Source organism: Leopardus geoffroyi, chromosome E1 (assembly GCF_018350155.1).
Source record: "Leopardus geoffroyi isolate Oge1 chromosome E1, O.geoffroyi_Oge1_pat1.0, whole genome shotgun sequence".
NCBI classification, from domain to species: Eukaryota; Metazoa; Chordata; class Mammalia; order Carnivora; family Felidae; genus Leopardus; species Leopardus geoffroyi.
In genome coordinates this window covers 42,586,862-42,607,083 of record NC_059330.1, presented here as the reverse complement: position 1 = coordinate 42,607,083, position 20,222 = coordinate 42,586,862, and the positions used below count along the sequence as shown (strand labels likewise).

General features: G+C 52.2%; 1 protein-coding gene across 1 annotated transcript; it reads left to right on the top strand.

The window, feature by feature from the left end:
- The first annotated feature begins 4,441 nt into the window (after positions 1 to 4,441).
- ITGA2B (integrin subunit alpha 2b) lies at positions 4,442 to 18,831 on the top strand. Its single transcript, XM_045489172.1, has 30 exons — positions 4,442 to 4,745; positions 6,292 to 6,413; positions 6,502 to 6,599; positions 6,714 to 6,879; positions 7,155 to 7,204; positions 7,280 to 7,325; positions 7,419 to 7,547; positions 7,923 to 7,970; positions 8,125 to 8,168; positions 8,318 to 8,371; positions 8,509 to 8,561; positions 8,756 to 8,967; positions 11,740 to 11,922; positions 12,172 to 12,217; positions 12,317 to 12,421; positions 12,505 to 12,560; positions 12,654 to 12,805; positions 12,950 to 13,075; positions 13,468 to 13,535; positions 13,697 to 13,844; positions 14,847 to 14,939; positions 15,208 to 15,287; positions 15,606 to 15,686; positions 15,808 to 15,904; positions 16,008 to 16,160; positions 16,271 to 16,396; positions 16,872 to 16,985; positions 17,217 to 17,318; positions 17,532 to 17,648; positions 18,572 to 18,831. Exons 1-30 carry the CDS (start codon positions 4,558 to 4,560, stop codon positions 18,626 to 18,628), a joined length of 3,114 nt encoding a protein of 1,037 aa, XP_045345128.1. The 5' UTR covers positions 4,442 to 4,557; the 3' UTR covers positions 18,629 to 18,831.
- Positions 18,832 to 20,222: the final 1,391 nt, after the last annotated feature.

Here is a 20,222-nt window from a genome sequence, read left to right as displayed (position 1 = left end):
CGTAGTAAAAGGAAATGTGCCCTAATTGTTACAGCAGATAAAAACCTCTATCTACTCTTCTGTATCAAAAAAATGACAAAAGGCAGAGGAAGTTTAGTTTCAAAAGCTAACCATAGATTTGTAATAATAAATTGAGATTCCTCTCTTTTCCTCAGACTTTCAGGAAGGAGGAGTACAAAGTCTGTTTCTTTCCTAATCTCTCATGCAGCTGTGTTCTCCCTAGACAAAAGAGAAGCTATTCAATTTGAACCTTGGGTTGGATGCTCAGATCTTCCTACTTTCCTAACTGAGCAAAATCCCTGCCCAGAAAGAAGGAATGTTACAAAGTGAAAGTGAAGGACGCCTGGGTGGCTCAGTCAGTTGAGTGTCTGGACAACTCTTGATTTCGGCTCAGGTCATGATCCTGGTTAGAGTTCGAGCCCCACATTGGGCTTGTTTGCGCTGAGGGCACAGAACCTGCTTGGGATTCTTTCCCTCTCTCTCTCTCTGCCCCTCCCCCCTACTCATCCTCATGCGTGTGCTCTTTCAAAATCAATTTAAAAATTTTTAATTGAAAAAAGTGACTTTCTGAGCAGGCAAAGGTGTGCCTACTGGCCTGTAGAGAGTGCTATGTGAGGGCATGTGCAGCCGATTCCAATAAGGGTTCTTTCAACCACCTGCCTCAGCCACCTATACTTGCAACCTGGAAGTACTCCCCTTTCTACACCCTGATGACTAAATCAGGCCTTGTTGACCTTCCTATTCTTATTTGTCAGAAATACCTTCACCTCCCCCCACCCCCTTATCAGCTCATGTCTGAATTATTGCAGCATATTTCTGGCTGGGCTCAGAGTCCTATGCAAGCTTACTGGCTTTTCAGAATCTGTGTTGGGTTCATTTTATGTACTGCTTCCCAGTAAAATGCTAAGCTTGGAGAGGACACAGACTGATTTCTATACCTCCTTTTTTTTTTAATCCCTTAGAATGTTTTACATAGAGTTGAACGCATAGTAAACATTTTTACTATATGTTGAAAAATAGGAACAAAAAATACTGAGGATTATGCAAGGATTAAACAAGGAAGCATCAAAGATAATGAAGGATTTTTCTCTATATATCCTCCATGTCACCTACCTCAGTGCCAGGCACATATAAGTTCAGTCATTGTTGACTGAAGCCTTAACAGAACTCTGGATTCATTGAGGAATTCTAGGACTCAGGGTTGGTGGGATGGGAAAGTGGGAGCAGTGTGTCAGCACTCTGCCTATTATCTCAGAAGGGACATCAACCCAGCTCTGGCCCCAAAGGAACACCCGTGAGAAACAATTCTTGAATACCAAACTCTTTCGTTCCCAAATCTGATCCTTCACCTATTTCTAGTTGTAGCTGATGGTACAACTGTCCTGACAGCCATGCACCAAAGCTGTAAATTACTTGTGACACCTCCCTACCCCAGTGTTACTGATTGTGTAACCTCTGCTCTCTCTTTTGTTCCTATCATCAGTATCCTGGTTCAGACCTCACCACCTTTAACCAAAAGGATTGCAGTGGCCACCCATCTATCTGACCTTCCCGCTAAGTCCTGCGTTTCTCAGTTCCTTCTATCCACAGCCAGTGTAATCATCCAAAAGGGAGCACAATTGGTCAATGTATCTCTTATTCCCTGACTTTAAAAATCTTTGGTTCTCCAACTCCTACAGATTAAAAATTCAAATTCCTTGAGGCATTCAAGGACTTTCAGTGATTTGATCCTAGCCTTCCATTTCATTCTCGTGCCCCAGTCCTCCCCTTTGAACATCGTACGTTGAGTCGACTACTTGCCTTTCCCTATAATTGACCTCTATGGTCCGCAGCTCTCTTTTCTCATGTTATTTCCTGTGCCTAAAAAACCCTCATTCTCAGACAAAAGGCACCACGGTGTACTGGTTAGGAACACGCAATAAAAACAGGTGGGGCAGGGGGGGGCACCTGGGTGACCCAGTCGGTTAGGTGTCCGACCTCGGCTCAGGTCATGATCTCACGGTTAGTGGGTTCGAGCCCTGCATCAGGCTCTGTGCTGACAGCTCAGAGCCTGGAGCTGCTTCAGATTCTGTCTCCCTCTTTCTCTGTCCCTCTCCCACTCGTGCTCTCTCTCAAAAGTGAATTAGGTGTTTAAAAAAAAAAAAAAAAAAGATTTTAAGACTGATGGATTCAAGCCAAACATGTTTGAATCCTTGTTTTGCCACCCTTTGGCCATATAAATTTGGGCAATTTACCTAAAACTCTACCACGGTTTTTGCATCTATAAAATGTGCATAACAGGGGCGCCTGGGTGGCTCAGTCGGTTAAGCATCCGACTTCGGCTCAGGTCATGATCTCGCGGTCCGTGGGTTCGAGCCCCGCGTCGGGCTCTGTGCTGACAGCTCAGAGCCTGGAGCCTGTTTCAGATTCTGTGTCTCCCTCTTTCTCTGACCCTTCCCTGTTCATGCTCTCTCTCTGTCTCAAAAATAAATAAATGTTAAAAAAAAAATTTTTTTTAATGTGCATAACAGTACTTATTTCATAGGGTTGTTATGAGCAGCAAAGATATAAACGACTTCAGTTAGGCATAATGTTAGTCTACCCTTTCAAGGCATTCTTTACTGTCCCTCTGCTGCATATGTGTGTTCGTGTCCTAATTCTGGGCTAAGTTCTTTAACGATCCCTGACAGTTATCTTTGTATCCCTCATCACTCAGTGCCTTGAACAGAATAAATACCCATTAAAGACTTCAGTGGGATGTGACAATATTGAGCTATGCAGTCAGTATACCGCAGTAATGTAATACCATTTGGTTGAAGACCAGAAGAGGGTAGAAGGTAAGTATAGGACAGGGTTAAGTATTCATTCCAGCAAATGTATGCCTATCGTGAGCTTAGCACTGGGGATTCAGCAGTGAAGAAGATCCAGACTGAAGTTCAAGGAGGTTCCTCAGGGCGCCTGGGTGGCTCAGTCGGTTAAGCGTCCGACTTCAGCTCTGGTCATGATCTCATGGTTCATGGGTTCGAGCCCTGCATCGGGCTCTGTGCTGAAAGCTCAGAGCCTGGAGCCTTTTTCAGATTCTGTGTCTCCCTCTCTCTCTGACCCTCCCCTGTTCATGCTCTGTCTCTCTCTGTCTCAAAAATAAATAAACGTTAAAAAAATTTGTTTTAAGTTCAAGGAGCTTCTAATCTAGTAAGGGAGAGGACTTTGAGTTGTGGGCCAAGGTGGTGAATTACAAGGGGAAGGGAGGAGCTGGAAGGATGGCACAGGATAGTTGGGCAGGATAAGATAGATGGTGGTTAAGTTTGATTAGAAAATATAGAGCAAAAGGAGGACGTGGCAGTCTTCCTTTACCCCTAGCAGATCTTTTGAATTTCCTTCCTGAGAGCCTGCTTTTTGGGGGAAGACCTACAGTGCCAATAAGACTTGGCACTACTCTTCCTGTCATCCAGAGAAAATTGCCTTGCCTTTCTGCTCAAATTATTCCTTCTCTCCACTGTGTGACTCCATGTTTGCATCTTTCCTCCTCAGTGCATGCTTCCATTCAGTCTGTCTGTCAACGACACATACTACACGTTAGGCTCTTGGCTAGGCCCTGGGGCTGCAAAAAGGAACCTTGTTCTCAAGGGAGTCATGGACACAATCCAGTGAATGGACCATGACTAAACAGTGTGATCAGTGCTGTTCCCATGTGTGCCAACTCCAGGGTGCCAGCCTGAGGAGTTGAGGGAGGCGTCCCCTAGGCAGGGAGCCCACTAGAATCAAGTCTTGATTGGACAAGAGCTCTGTCGCCCAAGAAAGAGGGAGGGTCTGCCTTCAAATGAATAGCTGGCATATAGTCCCAGAGCCTGTGAGCCAGAATATCCTGGACTCCACTCTTTCCCCATCTCCTTTCCCCTTTGGCCAAGATCCATTGGCCACACATTTCGCCAGCACCAGCTGCACTGCTGTGGCCACATTAAGATGTGGCCTGAGATGGAGGGAGAGTGAAGAAGCTTGCTACACCAATATGGCTGACCAAAGCTCTGGAAGCAGGAAGTGGGTAAGTGCCTTATCCAAAAGGATATAAAAACCTCAGTTCTTATCAGGAGACAGCAGCTTCCTTCCTCCTTCCTCCACCTCTGACCAAGTCACACTGGGCGATTACAATGTAGACAGTTGTGGGGGATGGGGGAGGAAGGGCTGTAAAACAGTTAGAATGGAGGCATATGGATCAGTTAGTTCATGATTACCCCAAGCAGATAGGAATGGTGGCTCAGACTAGAATGGTGGTAGTGCAAATGTGAAGACTCAAGAGACATAGTTGAGAGGCAGAACCAACAGGACTTGGTGATAAACTACTCTCAGGAAAAGGGAGGAGTCATGGCTTTCAGCCATTAGCATCCACCCCCAGGGTGGCTTCACCCCCTTTCTGGCAATCCAAGAAACCATATGTATCCAGGGCTTATAGCCCTTTCCTCTGCCCACTGCTCAGCAAGTGAGTTCCAGTTTGATAAGAAAAGCTTTCCGGTGGTAGAGACTGAAAGGAAGAGGAAGAAGCTAGCCCATTCCTGCCTAGGAGGTGGTGGGAGAAGGAAGATGGCCAGAGCTGTGCGTCCACTTCATGCCCTCTGGCTTCTGGAGTGGGTGCAGCTGCTCTTGGGACCCGATGCTGTCCCTCCAGCCTGGGCCTTGAACCTGGACCCAGTGCAGCTCACCTTCTACACAGGCCCCAATGGCAGCCACTTTGGGTTTTCGCTGGACTTCTACAAGGACAGCCGTGGGAGGTGAGCCCGGGAGAAGTTTGAGTGTTGGGAGAGAGAAGGATTCTGTGCCCCCGTCACTGCTTCTGTGAACCTCAAGCTCCCCATTTGTGATAGAGGTTGAGCAAAGCGATTTCTAGGCTCTATTCAGACTGAGTTCTTTTTAGGAATACTGGCAGAACTGGCTCAGGTAAGAGTGTCAGGGAGGGGCACCAAAGGGGAGGTGGGCACCAAAACTACAGCAAGAACAAAGGCAAAATTTGATGCCGTAATTTTCCCCCCAAGGGTCAGTTGTATGACCTACTCCACCCTCACCCCTTAAAACACATTTATTAAATTGACTTGCAAAACCGCGAAATTGTCTACCCACTCCACCTTGCTTTTCTACTCTATCCACCCCCATCCCCATCAAAAGTATAGATATTTTGAAAAGAAACAATAGAGCATTAATGGTTGGAATTAATCAGCTGCAAAATCAGACTTCCAAGATTAGAGTCCTGGTTCCTTGTCTTTATAGTCACTACCCTGCACTAGTTACTTATTGTGTGTAGTAGATGCTGTGATGCTCACCTTCGGGGAGTGGGGATGGCAGATGGCCTTCAAGTATCTGCCTCTTGGGGAATTTTCTCTGGTGAAGAGTCACCTCCCCCCAAAGTCAAGTCCCCTTTCCAATGTGGCCTATAACCAATGACTGATCATGAGGAGTGTGGAGGGAGGAGAGAGGTGTAAGGGTCCGATGTTCTCACCTCAACTTGGGATGGTTCTGAAGGGTCCTTGTAGCTCCAGAGCTCCCAGGGTGCTGGCCCGTGACTGTCACTGGGCCTGAATCTGCATTTGACTCCTTTCTCTTCCCATTCTTGCTTCTTTCCCTTTGTTTCTACAGATATTGGCTTCATAGGTATTACTTAATAAACATCCTACGAGATGAAAGAAAAAAATTAATACTTTTTTTTTTTTAGTACTTGTTATGTGTTATTTGGCTGGCACCATGCAGAAATGTCCCTCATACATTTATTTCATTTACTTCTCCTGACATTGATTGGTAGGTATTGTCCCCAGTTTATACATGATAGAGTTGTTATTTGAACCTAGATCTACTAAGGTCCTCAGCAATATCAGTACCTCACTTTAGAGGTGCCCAGTAGCCTCCCTAATTCTTCACCATTGAGACTACTTGTCAGGTAAAGGTCTTAAGCTCTAGAGGGCATGGAAATCCCTGGCTTTCGGTGTGGGGCGTAGAGGTGGGGTATATGGAGTTTGGATGATGTGCAAAGCTTAGGAGGTGTTTTTCAGAAAGGATAACAAACTCCTCATATTCAAATCAAACCAAACGGTTATAGTACCAGATTTACCTTTAACTCACTAGGTTACTTTAGGCACGTGATTTCTCCCACTGGGAGGCAGTTTGGCCATAAAAGGTTGGGCTCCACGGTCTGTGATATCTCGTTGAGGAAAGATGACCCAGTGCCCTCCAAGGCACACAGCCCTTCCAGGTAGTGCTCTCAGCGCAGGTGCCGGGGCGTGTGGTGCCCGGGAATCCGCGCCACACTCACCCAGCTTTCCATCGCAGCGTGGCCATCGTGGTGGGCGCCCCGAGGACCCGGGGCCGCAGCCAGGAGGAGACGGGCGGCGTGTTCCTGTGCCCCTGGAGGACCGAGGGCGGCCAGTGCACCTCGCTGCCCTTCGACCTCAGTGAGTCCTGCTCAAGGAGGCAGAGGGAGGGGTTACAGGGAGCGTGGACAGCCGAGCTTCAGCGCCCCATCCTTCTTGCGCCCTCCAGATGATGAGACCCGACACGTAGGCTCCCAAACCTTCCAAACTTTCAAGGCCGGGCAAGGACTGGGGGCGTCGGTCGTCAGCTGGAACAACAACATTGTGGTGGGCGCCGCGGAACGGGGAACAGAGAGCAGTCGTGGGCAGGGACACGTGGTGAGGGGCGGGGGGGGAATCCGAATCCCGCCGGTTCCCCACTCTCCTGTGGCCCTGCTCCAGGCCTGCGCCCCCTGGCAGCACTGGAACGCCCTAGAAAAGACAGAGGAGGCTGAGAAGACGCCCGTAGGTGGCTGCTTCGTGGCTCAGCTCCAAACCGGCTACCGCGCGGAGTACTCGCCCTGTCGGGCTAACACCATGAGCCGGGGTTACGTGACAAATCCCTTTAGTGAGTTCAGCTCTCCGTTTTGTCTCCATTCCCTCACGGCCACCTAGCTCCCTCCTTCACCTGATACCTCCCAAGCGCCCTCCAAGCCCGGCTTCCAGTCCGGCATCCCCGTGGGCCCAACTCCTGGGCCCAGCTTCTAGCCCCGCCCCGCCTGGCTCAGACTCAAGGCCACGCCTCCATATTAACCCCGTGGCCCCGCCCCTACCCCGCCCCAGGCTCCCACGCACAATTCTTGACCCGCCCCTTCGCTGACCCCTCCTCTTTGCCTTCTCTAGCCCAAGACAAGCGCTACTGCGAAGCGGGCTTCAGCTCCGCGGTCACTCAGGCGAGTAGGGAGCATAAGCGGCGTGGGGGCAGCTCCCAAACAGGGCCCCTCTCACCTCCAGGGTTTCCCTTTCAGGCTGGAGAGCTGGTGCTTGGGGCCCCTGGCGGCTATTTTTTCTTAGGTACGTGCCCATCCGTACACCTCCCTCCCTCCTCTTGGCCTGGGGAGACCCCAGTCGTCACAGCCCCCACACCCGCTGTCCCTCGCGCCCTAGGTCTCCTGGCGCGAGCTCCTATTGCCGATATCGTCTCGAGTTACCGCCCAGGCACCCTCTTGTGGAACGTGCCCACCCAGCGCTTCTCCACAGACTACAACAACCCAGTGTACTTCGACGGCTACCGGGGTAACCCTGGCCCCTCCCTTCTAGACTTCTCAGCCCTCTAAGTATCACCGCCCCCTCCGCCGGTCAGGTCCTGCCCCTGCGGGAGCGCCCTCAGACCAACCCCCCTGGCCAACTCCAACCCCAGAGGCATCGAAGGCGCCTCCACTCTCTGCTCCCACAGTTTCCCCGCCGACCGCCCAACTCCCATATGCCCCACCTCGCCTTCCCCGCCCTGGATTCGCTGGGCCGCCTAGGGCAGGTCTTGGCCTCTCGATGGCCTCAGTTTTCCCATCTACGCGATGCAGGGTTTGGGTCTCTGGGTCCCCTTCTTCCTCGCCCTTGGCCCCTCTCCCTGCTTCACCCTCCCAGAAAGAATAATTCGTGCCGTGTCTTCAGGGTACTCGGTGGCCGTGGGCGAGTTCGACGGGGATATCAACACTACAGGCAAGAAATCCATTTAGGGGCAAAGGTTGGGGAGCCCAGCCCGGGGAGGAGCACCTCCACTCCCCGCCACGAAATCTCCCCTGGGTGGCAGAATGGCGGGCGGGAGGTGGGTAGGTTGGAAGGACCTCATTAACTGGGGTCCGGCTCTCCCTAGAGTATGTCTTAGGCGCCCCCACCTGGAGCTGGACCCTGGGAGCGGTGAGTGCCCCCTGTCCCGCCACCGGGCATCCCAAAGCTCTCGGCCCCATTCCTCAGCCTCACAAGCCCCCTACGCCCCCCCCCCCCCCCGCCCTTTCTGCCCTGGAGCGGGAGCAAGAATGATGAGCGCCTGGGCGTTGTCCGTGCAGGTGGAAATTTTGAACTCGTACCACCAGACGCTGCACCGGCTGCACGGAGAGCAGGTGGAAACCGGTCCCGGTGGGGGGTGGCGGACGCTGGGGAACTGGAACCCTAGAATATTCCGCGGAGCGTGGAGGGCAGTGTTAAGAGCAGGTGTCGGCCTGGGGGCAGGAATTAAGCAAGTCTCGTCTTCCTGCAGATGGCTTCGTATTTCGGGCACTCGGTGGCCGTCACTGATGTCAACGGGGACGGGTGAGGGGCGCCCCATCCCTACGGACTTGAGTCCCCTATTACCAGAGAGGTTGACTGCTCTCGGTCCCCTCCTTTCCTCGCCCGTTCCCATGTGACCACCGAGGGGCGCGGAAGGGCGAGAATGAGCGAGATTTGGCCCAGGCCCGCAGCATCCCTCTCACCCACCCCCACGGAACCGCCCGTCTGGCCTGCAGGAGGCACGACCTGCTGGTGGGCGCGCCACTGTACATGGAGAGCCGCGCTGACCGCAAACTGGCCGAGGTGGGGCGTGTGTACTTGTTCCTGCAGCCTCGCGGTCACCACCCACTGGGCGCCCCCAGCGTTCTGCTGACGGGCACACAGCTCTACGGGAGATTCGGCTCCGCCATCGCGCCTCTGGGCGACCTCGACCGGGATGGCTACAACGGTAAGGGAAGAAAGGTGCCCCACTTGCTGCAGAGGGGTTAACAGCCGCAACAAAGACTGTGGGTTTAAGAGTTGAAAGAGATCAGTTAGGATTTGTTTGCATTGGTCTAGGCAAGAGATGGTGAGCACTTGGGTGTGGATTTCGGCAGTGGAGTTAGAGACAGGGGTGACTTCACAGGTATCCAGAACCTGGACTATTGGGACTTGATGGGTGACTGGATGTGGAGCTAAGAGAGAGGGAGTCATTGGTGGAGAGGGGTATTGGTGCCTTCACTGCCTGGAACTCAGACCAAGCAGCAGGTCTGGCAAGGTGAAGTGGGGGGCAGAGATCAGCAGCTCAGCGCTGGGCCTGTTTGACCTTGAAGGGCTTGGGAGCAGTAGGCAGACTTCCAGAGAACAGTTGGGTTCCCCATTCCCACCAGAGCGGTCTGAGTGAGAGACAGAGGCCTGGGGAGGCTGGATGAGGTCCTGGGCACCTGTGAAGTGAGAAGAGGCAGAGGACAAAGCCCTGGGGAGCAAGAGCATTTAGGGGACTCCCAGATGAAGTGAGTCTGGAAAGGAGACAAAGGAGTGTCCAGAGAAGTAGTAGATCCAGGAGGTCTGATGGCCCAGAACTCAAAGGAAGAGAGCCCTTTGAGCAGGAGGAAGGGGATCGGTGATTTCAGATGCTGCTGAAAGGCATACTTAGATGGAGCTGGAGAAGTATCCATGGACTTTAGCAAGAAGGTCATTGGTGACAGCGGTAAGAACTGATTCAGGGCCGGGTAGAGACAAAAGTCAGAATGCCAGGGGGCAAGGTATGAATGGAAGTGAAGAATTGGAGGCAGCCAGTGTAGACAGCCCTTTCAGTTTGTGAAAGGAAAAGAAAGAAAGAGAGAAAGAAAGAAACAAAGAAAGAAAGAAAGAAAGAAAGAAAGAAAGAAAGAGGAAGAAAAGAAAGAAAAGAAAAGAAAAGAAAAGAAAAGAAAAGAAAAGAAAAGAAAAGAAAAGAAAAGAAAAGAAAAAGGAGAGTCCTGAAAGGAGATGAGGGTCAAGGGAAGGCTATTTTAATTTCAAAGCATATGGAGTAGGTTGAATGTGGAGGGAATGATCTTGTGGGGACACAGGGTGGGGAGGGAAGTGAGCTGGAGGAGGGTCCCTATGATGGGCCACAGAGAAGACCGGGCTGAGATGTTTAGCCTGGTGGCAGGGTAAAGGAAGGCAGAAAAGCGGGTTTGGACTGATAGCACAACAGTTGGGCTGCTTCTCTTTGTGAAGGAAGTGGGGGGCTGGGAACTTGACAGAATGAAGAAGGTTTGAAATAGGCGCTGAGCAAAGTGGGGGAGGGGGCTGAGCAGTGCCCCCTCAGAACAGTTGGGCAGTACCTCCATCTTCCACCTTCCTGGTGGTCAGGAATCCCTGGGGCCCAATCTGGTGAGGTCTGGCTGAGGACTGGCAGTGGGGCAAGATGGCTGAGGATATGACAAGGGTGATCGAATGGTCGGAAGGAAGTAAAGAAAGGAAGGTGCTAAAGATCAAGAGAGAATGGAGGCCCAGAGTCTGGGCATGAGACTGTGGTCAGAGTGGTCTTATATGGATGAATTCTGTGTAACTCAATCAGAAAAATCGATAGAAAAAAAAAAGAAAGAAAAATCAATAGGTTTTTTAAAGTTTATTTATTTTGAGACAGAGAAAGCATGGGAGGAAAAGAGAGGGAGAGAGTGAGGGAGAGTGTGAGGGGGGAGGGGCAGAGAGAGAGAGAGAGTGTGTGTGTGAGAGAGAGAGAGAGAGAGAGAGAGAGAGAAAATCCCAAGCAGGCTCTGCACTTTCAGCGCAAAGCCTGATGCCAGGCTCGAACTCACAAATCATGAGATCATGACCTGAGCCCAAGTAGGACCCACTGAGCCACCCGGGCACCCCAATCAATAGATTTTTAAAAGAAAAAAAAAAAAGCTGCATAGAAAACAAAGTCAGAAGACAAAGGAAAGACAGTTACAACATATATATAAAAGATCTTAATTCTTGTCACATGTAAAGAACTCCTACAAATTAATAAGATTATGATGATTAACAAATACATCTTCAAGAGTGATCTTACAAGTTCTTAGTGATGACAAGCCCATAGTGTGGCTCTGAGTTTGCATGGTGGAATTGAAATGGGGTGAAGGTCCCTAGGGGAAGAGGGAGCCATTTCTTCATTGGTCTTGATTATTTACTCTTCTGGGACTCAGTTTTTCCATCTAAAATTAGAATAATAATGCCTGGGGTGCCTCGGTGGCTTGGTTAGTTAAGCATCCAACTCTTGATTTTGGCTCAGGTCATGATCCCATGATTCGTGGGTTCAAGCCCCCCATCAGGCTGTGTGCTGACAGCTCGGAGCCTGCTTGGGATTCTCTCTCCCTCTCTTTCTGTCCCTCCCCTGCTTGTTTGTGCTCTTTCTCTCCCTCTCAAAATAAATAAATAAACCTAAAAAAAAAAAAAAGTAATTTCTCATAGTCTTTAAAAAATAATGGGAATAATAATGCCTAATTCAGGATTAAATGAAATCATGTCAATAAATTTTCTCAATAGCTATCAAAGGCTGCTACTGTGTTTATAATAATCCTAGTTGATGGGTCTCTTTTGTACTCACTCATAAACTCCTGGAGGGGCAGGACAACTGCTTCCTTGCACCAGACTTTTGTATCCCTCTCACGGTCTCCTGCCGTCTGCCCAGAGAAGGAGCTCAGGGCTGCCTGGATAAGAAACAAAAATTGGAGAAAATTGTAACAAACAGCCCCTCCCTTTCTTCCAGATGTTGCAGTGGCCGCCCCCTATGGGGGTCCCAGTGGTCGGGGCCAAGTGCTGGTGTTCCTGGGTCAGAGTGAGGGGCTTAGCTCACGCCCCTCCCAGATCCTGGACAGCCCCTTCCCCACAGGCTCTGGCTTCGGCTTCTCCCTGCGAGGTGGCACAGACATCGATGACAACGGATACCCAGGTGCCCCTGGAATGCCTCCGGCTAACCAGGAAGGGCCCTTGGGCATTAGCTGGACATGCTGAAAAATACAGTCAGGGGCCTGTGCCCCACTGAGCGTCTGACCCCTCTGTGGGGCTGGGAGGCCAGGGGAGGCCAGGCGAGGCCAGGCCAAAACTCAGTGGAGGCAGTGGTGTGGGAAACTCTGGGAAAGAGGTGATGAGCACCCTTGCCCCCTCTAACTGCTGATTCTGACCCCTCCAATATCTATAGACCTACTGGTAGGAGCTTATGGGGCTAACCAGGTGGCTGTGTACAGGTGAGTGCTGGCTCTAGGGGCATGGTGGCGGAGGGCCCACACCATCAGAGGATACCAGTTCAGGAGGGGATAATGGCAAGCATGCCCCCATCCCACCAGAGCTCAGCCAGTGGTGATGGCCAATGTGCAGCTGCTGGTGCAAGATTCACTGAATCCTGCTGTGAAGAACTGTGTCCTGCCCCAGACCCAGACACCAGTGAGCTGGTGAGGAGACGGAGGGCAGGGCCCAGGCAAGGTCTGGGACCTTGAGGGATCCTAGCCCCTGAGCCCAACTCACATCTTTGCAGCTTTAACATCCAGATGTGTGTAGGAGTCACTGGGCACAGCATTCCTCAGAAGCTGCGTGAGTGTCGTGGTGGGGACAGGAGGGAGGTGGTCCGGGGCTCCCCTGGAGGCTGGCCAGGGAGACTCTGACCCTCCCCGCTCGCCCTGCCAGCCCTACTCGCTGAGCTGCAGCTGGACCGGCAGAAGCCTCGCCAGGGCCGGCGGGTGCTACTGCTGAATTCTCAACAGGCGGGCACCACCCTGCATCTGGACCTGGGCGGGAGGCACAGCCCCATCTGCCACTCCACCATGGCCTTCCTCCGGGTACGCCAGGCTGGGGATGGGCCGGGCTGGGTGCGCCAGCCTGTTCGTCCAGCCCCGGGGCACGGGCTGAGCGCTGTGGGTACGGGGGTGGTCAGTGGGACACGTATAGCAGGGTGCACAGTCTGACTCTTGTCCCCTCCCTAGGATGAGGCTGACTTCCGGGACAAGCTGAGCCCCATCGTGCTCAGCTTCAATGTGTCCCTGCAGCCGGAGAAGGACGGAATAGCCCCCGAGCTCGTGCTTCACGGGGACACCCATGTCCAGCAGCAGGTGGGGGTGGGCGGGAGCAGGCAAGGGAGGTGCAGGACCCCTGCTCAGGGTTAGGGTTAGTGTCGAAGTCATAATGTGAACCCCACAATCTTGACATCACCTCTCATCTGTGCTGTCACGCCAAACCCTAATGAAAAACCTCCAAATCTCAAAATTCCCTAAACCCCGACACAGGTCCCAAGTGTTGTTGATGTTACCTCTAAACACTGACAAACACATGAACCTTGATGTCACCATCCTGACATCGTCCCAAACCCTGATGCAAATCCCCAAGCCCTGACGTCAGCTCCAAACTCCTTTTCATTCTTGGACCTAATTCCCTAAGTTCCGATGTGACCCTCAAACTTCCCACACCCCCAGCTCACCCACACATCTTGACATGCCTCTTTTAGACCCGCATCATCCTGGACTGCGGAGAGGATGATCTGTGTGTGCCCCAGCTCCAGCTCACCGCCAACGTGTGAGGAGACCGTCTGCCCCGTGACACCCCTTCACCCCCCCGCCCCTGGGGGGCCTGATACTCTGTCCTCACCCCTTCCCGGATCCTGGGCCTGGACCTAGCCTCCTCTGCTTTTTTTTTTTTTTTTTTTTTTTTTTTTTGTAACTCCTTTGTCCTCACAGGATGGGCTCCCCACTCCTCATTGGAGCCGACAATGTGCTGGAGCTACAGATGGATGCAGTCAATGAGGGAGAGGGGGCCTACGAGGCCGAGCTGGTTGTGCACCTGCCCCCAGGTACCCACTACATGAGGGCCATCGGCAACATTGAGGTGAGGCCCCACCCAGGGGCACTGCTGGGGACCTGGGAGGTGCAAGAGCCTTGACTCTCATTTTCCACCTGAGACCCCCCCCTACACTTCTCTTATGCATTGCTGTAAAACTGATTTTTTTTTTTTTTTTTTTTTTTTTTTTTTTTTTTTTTGCTAATGGCATAAAATCCAAGGGCTCTATTATAAAACCCAAACCCCAAAATGGCTCAGGTACGAAATGTTAGCAGAAACTTCTGTTAACATTTGGTGGATTTCCTTTCAGTCTTTTTTCTTAGCATCCACAGGCACTTAACATGGGCATGTATTTATTTTTTATTTTGTTGATGTAGTTTCTAGCAATGGAAGCATCCTGTATGTAATGTTTTTGTATTTTTATTTCCCAAAATTTCATTAAAAATAATAAGTTGCCCAGGGTGCCTGGCTCATTCAGTTAAGCGACCAACTCTTGATTTGCACTCAGGTCATGATCTCATGGTTCATGAGTTTAAGCCCTGCATCAGGCTCTATGCTGACTGTGCAGAGCCTGCTTGTGATTCTCTTTCTGCCTCTCTCTCTGTCTCTCTCTCAAAAATAAAATAAGTAAACTTAAAAAAAAAATGATCAGGCGCGGGGCGCCTGGGTGGCTCAGTCGGATAGGTGTCTGACTTCGGCTCGGGTCATGATGTCATGGTTCGTGAGTTCGAGCCCCGCATCAGGCTCTGTGCTGACAGCTTAGAGCCTGAAGCCAGCTTCAGATTCTGTGTCTCACTCTCTCTGTCCTTCCCTCACTTGTGCTCTCTCTTTCTCTCTCTCAAAAGTAAATAAACATTAATAAAATTAAAAAAAAATGATCAGGTGCTACTGTGAGACACAAGGAAGAACGTGACAGTCCCTCAGACTCCCACCCCAAGGCACCCCTCTCTGCACCCTTGCACACAAGTCTCTTCCAGACTTTCCAAGGGAGCTTAAATATATATGGGATGCTCTGCAACCATCTTCTTTCTTGAAACTACCTTCCTGAAGGGCTTTGAGAGACTCATCTGTAACCAGAAGAAAGAGAATGAGACCAAGGTGGTGCTGTGTGAGCTGGGCAACCCGATGAAGAAAAATGCCAGGGTGAGGCACAAGTCGTGGGTGCTTGGTCTGCTCCACCAGAGGCTCATACACAGCCGAGCTTTAGGGGCTGGGTTTGGAGTCATATAGCCCCGGGCTGGAATCCTGGGCCTCACACTCCCTGCGTTCTTGGGTGAGTGACTTTCCCTCTCTGAGTGGGCTTCTGAGATAACAATGGTGACTTGGAGGATGGAAACTGGAGGCCACATTCAGGACAAGGCTGCCCAGAGTGGGCATTTGGGCCGTGACTTTGGCCCTCCCTCTCTCTCAGATAGGAATCACGATGTTGGTGAGCGTGGGGGACCTGGAAGAGGCTGGGGAGCATGTGTCCTTCTGGCTGCAGATCAGAAGGTATGGGCAGGGGAGCATTCCTACCCACCACCCTTCCCCTATCTGATCCCGATGCAGAGACCCTGAGATGCTCTCCTTCCAGAAGGGTCTTTTGGGATGCCTGCTCTTCAGACGTCCTTGTTCCCTTTCTTCCCCCAGAGACTTGTTTCTGAGTCTTGGAGCCCTAGAGGAAGTTCTTACCCAGGTCTAACCAGTGTGGCATGCTGCCTGTGGAGTTAGCGCTTCCTGAAGCTTCTGAAATTCTGGCCCCGTCCAGAGAGTTCTGATGTTCACTGGGCTGGTGTCCCTGACATGCTTCTCCTGTCCCCTCCCCTCCAGCAAGAATAGCCAGAATCCAAACAGCGAGGCTGTGCTGCTGGAGGTACCAGTCCGGGCAAAGGCCCACATGGAACTGCGAGGGTGAGACCAGGGGTAGATCAGGGAGATGGCGGGCAGGACCCGAAGGTTCAGAGGGCCTGGGGGGAAGCCCTACAGGCAAGTCAGGTGCTCAAGCTCACCCTGGGGGCTTGGGCCCCTGCAGGAACTCCTTTCCAGCTTCCTTGCTGATGGTGGCGGAAGAAGGCAACGGGGAGAACAACTCGGACAGCTGGGGCCCCAAAGTTGAGCACACCTATGAGGTACCAAGGACCACCTGGGACCCAGGCTGGGGTGGGGGGTACCCAGGAGCTACGCACTCACTAGGTGCTGAGCTACCTAACATCTGCCATCACCACCCACCAGCTCCATAACAATGGCCCCAGCACTGTAAGTGGCCTCCACCTCAGCCTTAGCTTTCCCAGCCAGTCCCAGCCCTCTGACCTGCTCTACATCTTGGATATACAGCCTCAGGGGGGGCTTCAATGCTCCCCACAGCCGGCTCCTAACCCCCTCAAGGTGAGAGCCTGGGTGGAAGGTGAGGCCCCAGCCCAGCAGCCAGGGACCCTTTGGGAGGGTGGGGAGATGATCGGTGCTCGGGACCGACTGACTGCTCTTTGCCTCCCCAGCTGGACTGGGGGCTGCCTACCCCCAGCCCTTCCCCCAATTACACGGGGCATCACAAGCGGGACCGCAGACAGGCCCTCCTGCCAGGGTCCAACCAGCCCTCCAGGCTTCAGGATCCCGTTCGCCTGGTGAGCAAGCTCTGTGGTCTCCAGCTGGGGCTTCTTCCCTGGGGCCCAGGGGACAGAGGCTCTGGGAAGCAGGGAGAGCGGCTGGCAGTGTGATGTGGGCCTTGGATGTGCCACCTTGGTCCCACGGAACACTCCAAATGAATATGAAGGGTTGAGCTGGTCTTGTGTCTGGGCCGGGTGGGAATATTTGAATTTTCAAAGGTTCCTGGTACATTAAAGAAAATGGAGAAATGCCAAAGTAGAGTTACAAAAATTCTGGGTATTGAACACTATATGATGACCCACTTCTTCTCGGCCCTTCCTCGCATTTCTGGAACGATGTGAGCAACCCCATTTAGAGACAACGTCAGACGCTTGAATCTGAGGCCCTTCCTGAGAGGGAGCCCGGAGCTCCCTGCCCCCCTGCCCCTTCCTGTTGTTGGGTCCTTGGGGTGAGGGATCAGAGGGGCTGGGAACTAATGACTCATCCCCTTAGAGCTGCGACTCAGTGCCCTGTACAGTGGTGCAGTGTGAGCTACAGGAGATGGCACGAGGGCAGCGGGCCATGGTCACGGTGCTGGCCTTCCTGTGGCTGCCCAGCCTCCAGCAGGTGGGGGCAGATGCTGGAGGGCGGGGCTTTCTGGTGGTGGGGACCAAGTTCTGGGGAGAGATAGGGCACGAGGTGGGGGGGGCGGTGGTGAAGAGAGAGGGAAGGCAAGGCTTATTTTCGAGGAGCCAGGCTTAGGCCAAGGGCAGAACTCCAAGGTAGAGGGGAGGCTGGGGCCAGGACTCCTACAACCAATAGACTCATGTAAATGGCTTTCACCCCCACCCCATTCAGAGGCCACTGGATCAGTTCGTGATAAAGTCAAAAGCTTGGTTCAACGTCTCCTCCCTTCCTTACTCTGTGCCCGCCCTCAGCCTGCCCAGTGGAGAAGTTGCGGTGAGTACAGACCCATGGTGACAGGGGACAGGAGCCCTGAGGACCCACTGTCTTCCCAAGTGTCTGCACCCTGCAGGATGGGGGCAGGACACCCCTGGGTCCGAGGGGCGGCACAGGTAGGTGGCTGGCTCAGAGACGCGCATCCCACAAGTTTGAGTCTTTGGGAAAGACAGGTGTCAGAGTGACTGAGGAGACACGTGGGTTTGCCCTCAGGTCGAGACGCAGCTGCTTCGTGTCTTGGAGGAGAGAGACATTCCAATCTGGTGGGTGCTGTTAGGCGTATTGGGCGGCCTGCTGTTGCTCACGGTCCTGGTCCTGGCCATGTGGAAGGTAAGTCCTGAAGGGAGAGTGGGGTCCCCAGGAGGGCACACAGTTGGCCCTGCCCTACCTCACAGGGAGGCAGAGAGAGATGGCGACTTAGGGTCCATTCACATCTCTACCATTAGAGTCTCATTCTCCAGAGGACCTCTTCCAGGGCACAGACCTCTGGGAGAGGTGGCCCCTGAAATCCTAAGGCCTTTTCAGTCTGTTCCCCACTGACAGGAAGAGTCACAGGGAGTGAGTCCTGCCTTCAGGAATTCCCTGGCTGCTGAGGAAGACAGGGCTCACCTCCTCCTGACTCTGTCCTTCCCCCTGACTGAGGTGGGAGACCCGGGAGGCCCTGGTGGGTCACTTCCTCCTCTGTGCCAGGAGGGCTGTTCTCAAACTCGCTCAAGTGTTCAAGCTCTGGGAAGCCATGGTACTTTTAGGGAAAATCATGCATTAAGACTTAAAATCATCAAATACATATTGTGTGCTAGAGTCACAGAGAGATACACAATCGCCAATATTTAAGAAAAAGTCAAGAGTGGGGGTGTCTGGGTGGCTCAGTTGAGTGTCTGACTCTTGATTTCAGCTCAGGTCATGAGGTCACAGTTTGTGGGAATGAGCCCCATGTCAGGCTCTGAGCTAACAACACAGAGCCTTCTCGAGATTCTCTCTCTCTCTCTCTCTGCCTGCCCCCCTCAAAATAAATAAATAAACGTTAAAAGAAAGGATAAAAAGTCAAGGGAAAAAAACAAAAAAGCAACTCGTTACATGTATTCTCTCTGAGTGGGGACGGCGGCCATCTGTGTTGGCAGTGGGATCCGATTCTGTGCTGGTCCAGGGACAGGACCTCGTGCCTGGCTGCTTTCTGGAATTCTTCCTCAACTGCTGCTCTGGGGCCCACCCATCATTTTTACACCCTGTCCCCGGCCCTTGTGCGCCCCCAGGTTGGCTTCTTCAAGCGTGTTCGGCCACCACTAGAAGAAGATGAAGAGGAGGAGTGAAGGGGCAGCGTCGCTGTGTCCTGGGAGCGTCCTGGGAGGGAGGCGGCAGGCGTGCCCGCCCCTCCCCTTCTTCAGGGTGCACCCCCAGCTCTAGTCACCCATGGGTTGGAGCTGTCCCCTAGAGACCCGACATTCTCCCCTCCAGTGAGAGCTGGCCACTCCCTTCCCTGCTGGCAAATAAAGAGGCTGAGCCCCAACCCCCAGCACGCTGTCTCCTCTTGGCTCAGTGAAGAGAAGGGACCGGGCATGAGGTGATGTTTGGAGTGAGGGGCTGGGGCTGGCAGAAGGGTGAGTGGAGAGTGTCTCTGCCAGGCAAAGGTGGCATATTATCATCTTTGGGGAGTGCCTGGAAGTGGAGAGTGGGGTGGAACAGGGGAGAAAGGGTGACAGAGCTTCCAGGTGATACTGGAGAAAGATGGGATGTCTGAGGGTGGCTGGGTGGCGTGGAGATCGGGGGCATCGGAGAAGGCAGGCTGGTCTCTGGTGGACAGCTTTAAACAGTATTTTTTTTTTTTTTTTTTTTGAGGGATAAGACTCAAGTTGACCTGAGATTGGGAACATAACATGCTCTTCCCACTCCTGTTAAAGAAAAGAAAAGAAAAGAAAAGAAAAGAAAAGAAAAGAAAAGAAAAGAAAAGAAAAGCCTTTAAAGCCATGTTCAGATTGCGGAGGGGCAGGGGAGGCTGACTAAACCCTCAGCCTGAGGAAGGCAGCATCACACCAGGGAGAGGAGATTAGGCATTGCTGTCCAGCTACCCTTCCTCCTCATCAAGGAGAAGGCTCTTCAGTTAGGAAAGAGGCCCCAGGCAAGGAGTTCACGGGCCTAGGAATGGAAGATAGCTCTCCCTCCGCCCGCTGAGACTGGAATCCAGGGATAGCCGTCAGGATCCACCAGGAGTCCTGAGAAACATGTTGATTTATGGGTTCAATAAATATTTATTGAGCGGCCACCATGTGCCCAGTGCTCTCCCAGTGCTGAGACGGGGTAATGAACAAAACAAAGTACCTGTCCTTTTGGAACTTACATTCAACCTGGGGTAAAGAGGAAACAAGTGAATAAATGTATGGTCAGTGGTGGTCAGTGCTGGGAGTAAAAATAAAGGTAAAGAGATTGTGATAGAATTCTGTGGGAGAGGGCTGCCATTTTAGGTAGAGTGGTCAGGGAAGGCCTGTCCGATGAGGTGAGGAGAGAGATGGATGGAAGAGACAATGGCTGCACAGGAATAACATGTTTTGGACAGAAAGAGCAGCCAGTGAAAAGGCCCTGAGGTGGGAGCAGGCTTGACGTGTTTAAGTAAAAGCAAGGAGGCCCATGGATTGGAGGCAGGCATGGGTCCAGTTGAGGTCAGGGCTGGGGAGCAGGCAGGCAGCATCTTTCAGCCATGGGTAGGACTTTGGACTAGATGCTAAGTGTTGGGGGAAGCCATTGATGAACAGGCTTACTTCACAGGAACTTCTGGCATTTGATTTTACCCAAATAGGTAAAGGTAAATTTTGAAAAGAAAACAATTTGACATCCATGCATGGCAAGTTCCAGAACAGGTTTTTAGTTGGGTGACTGTGACTGCTTAGGAAAAGATTAGGCTGCTGTGAT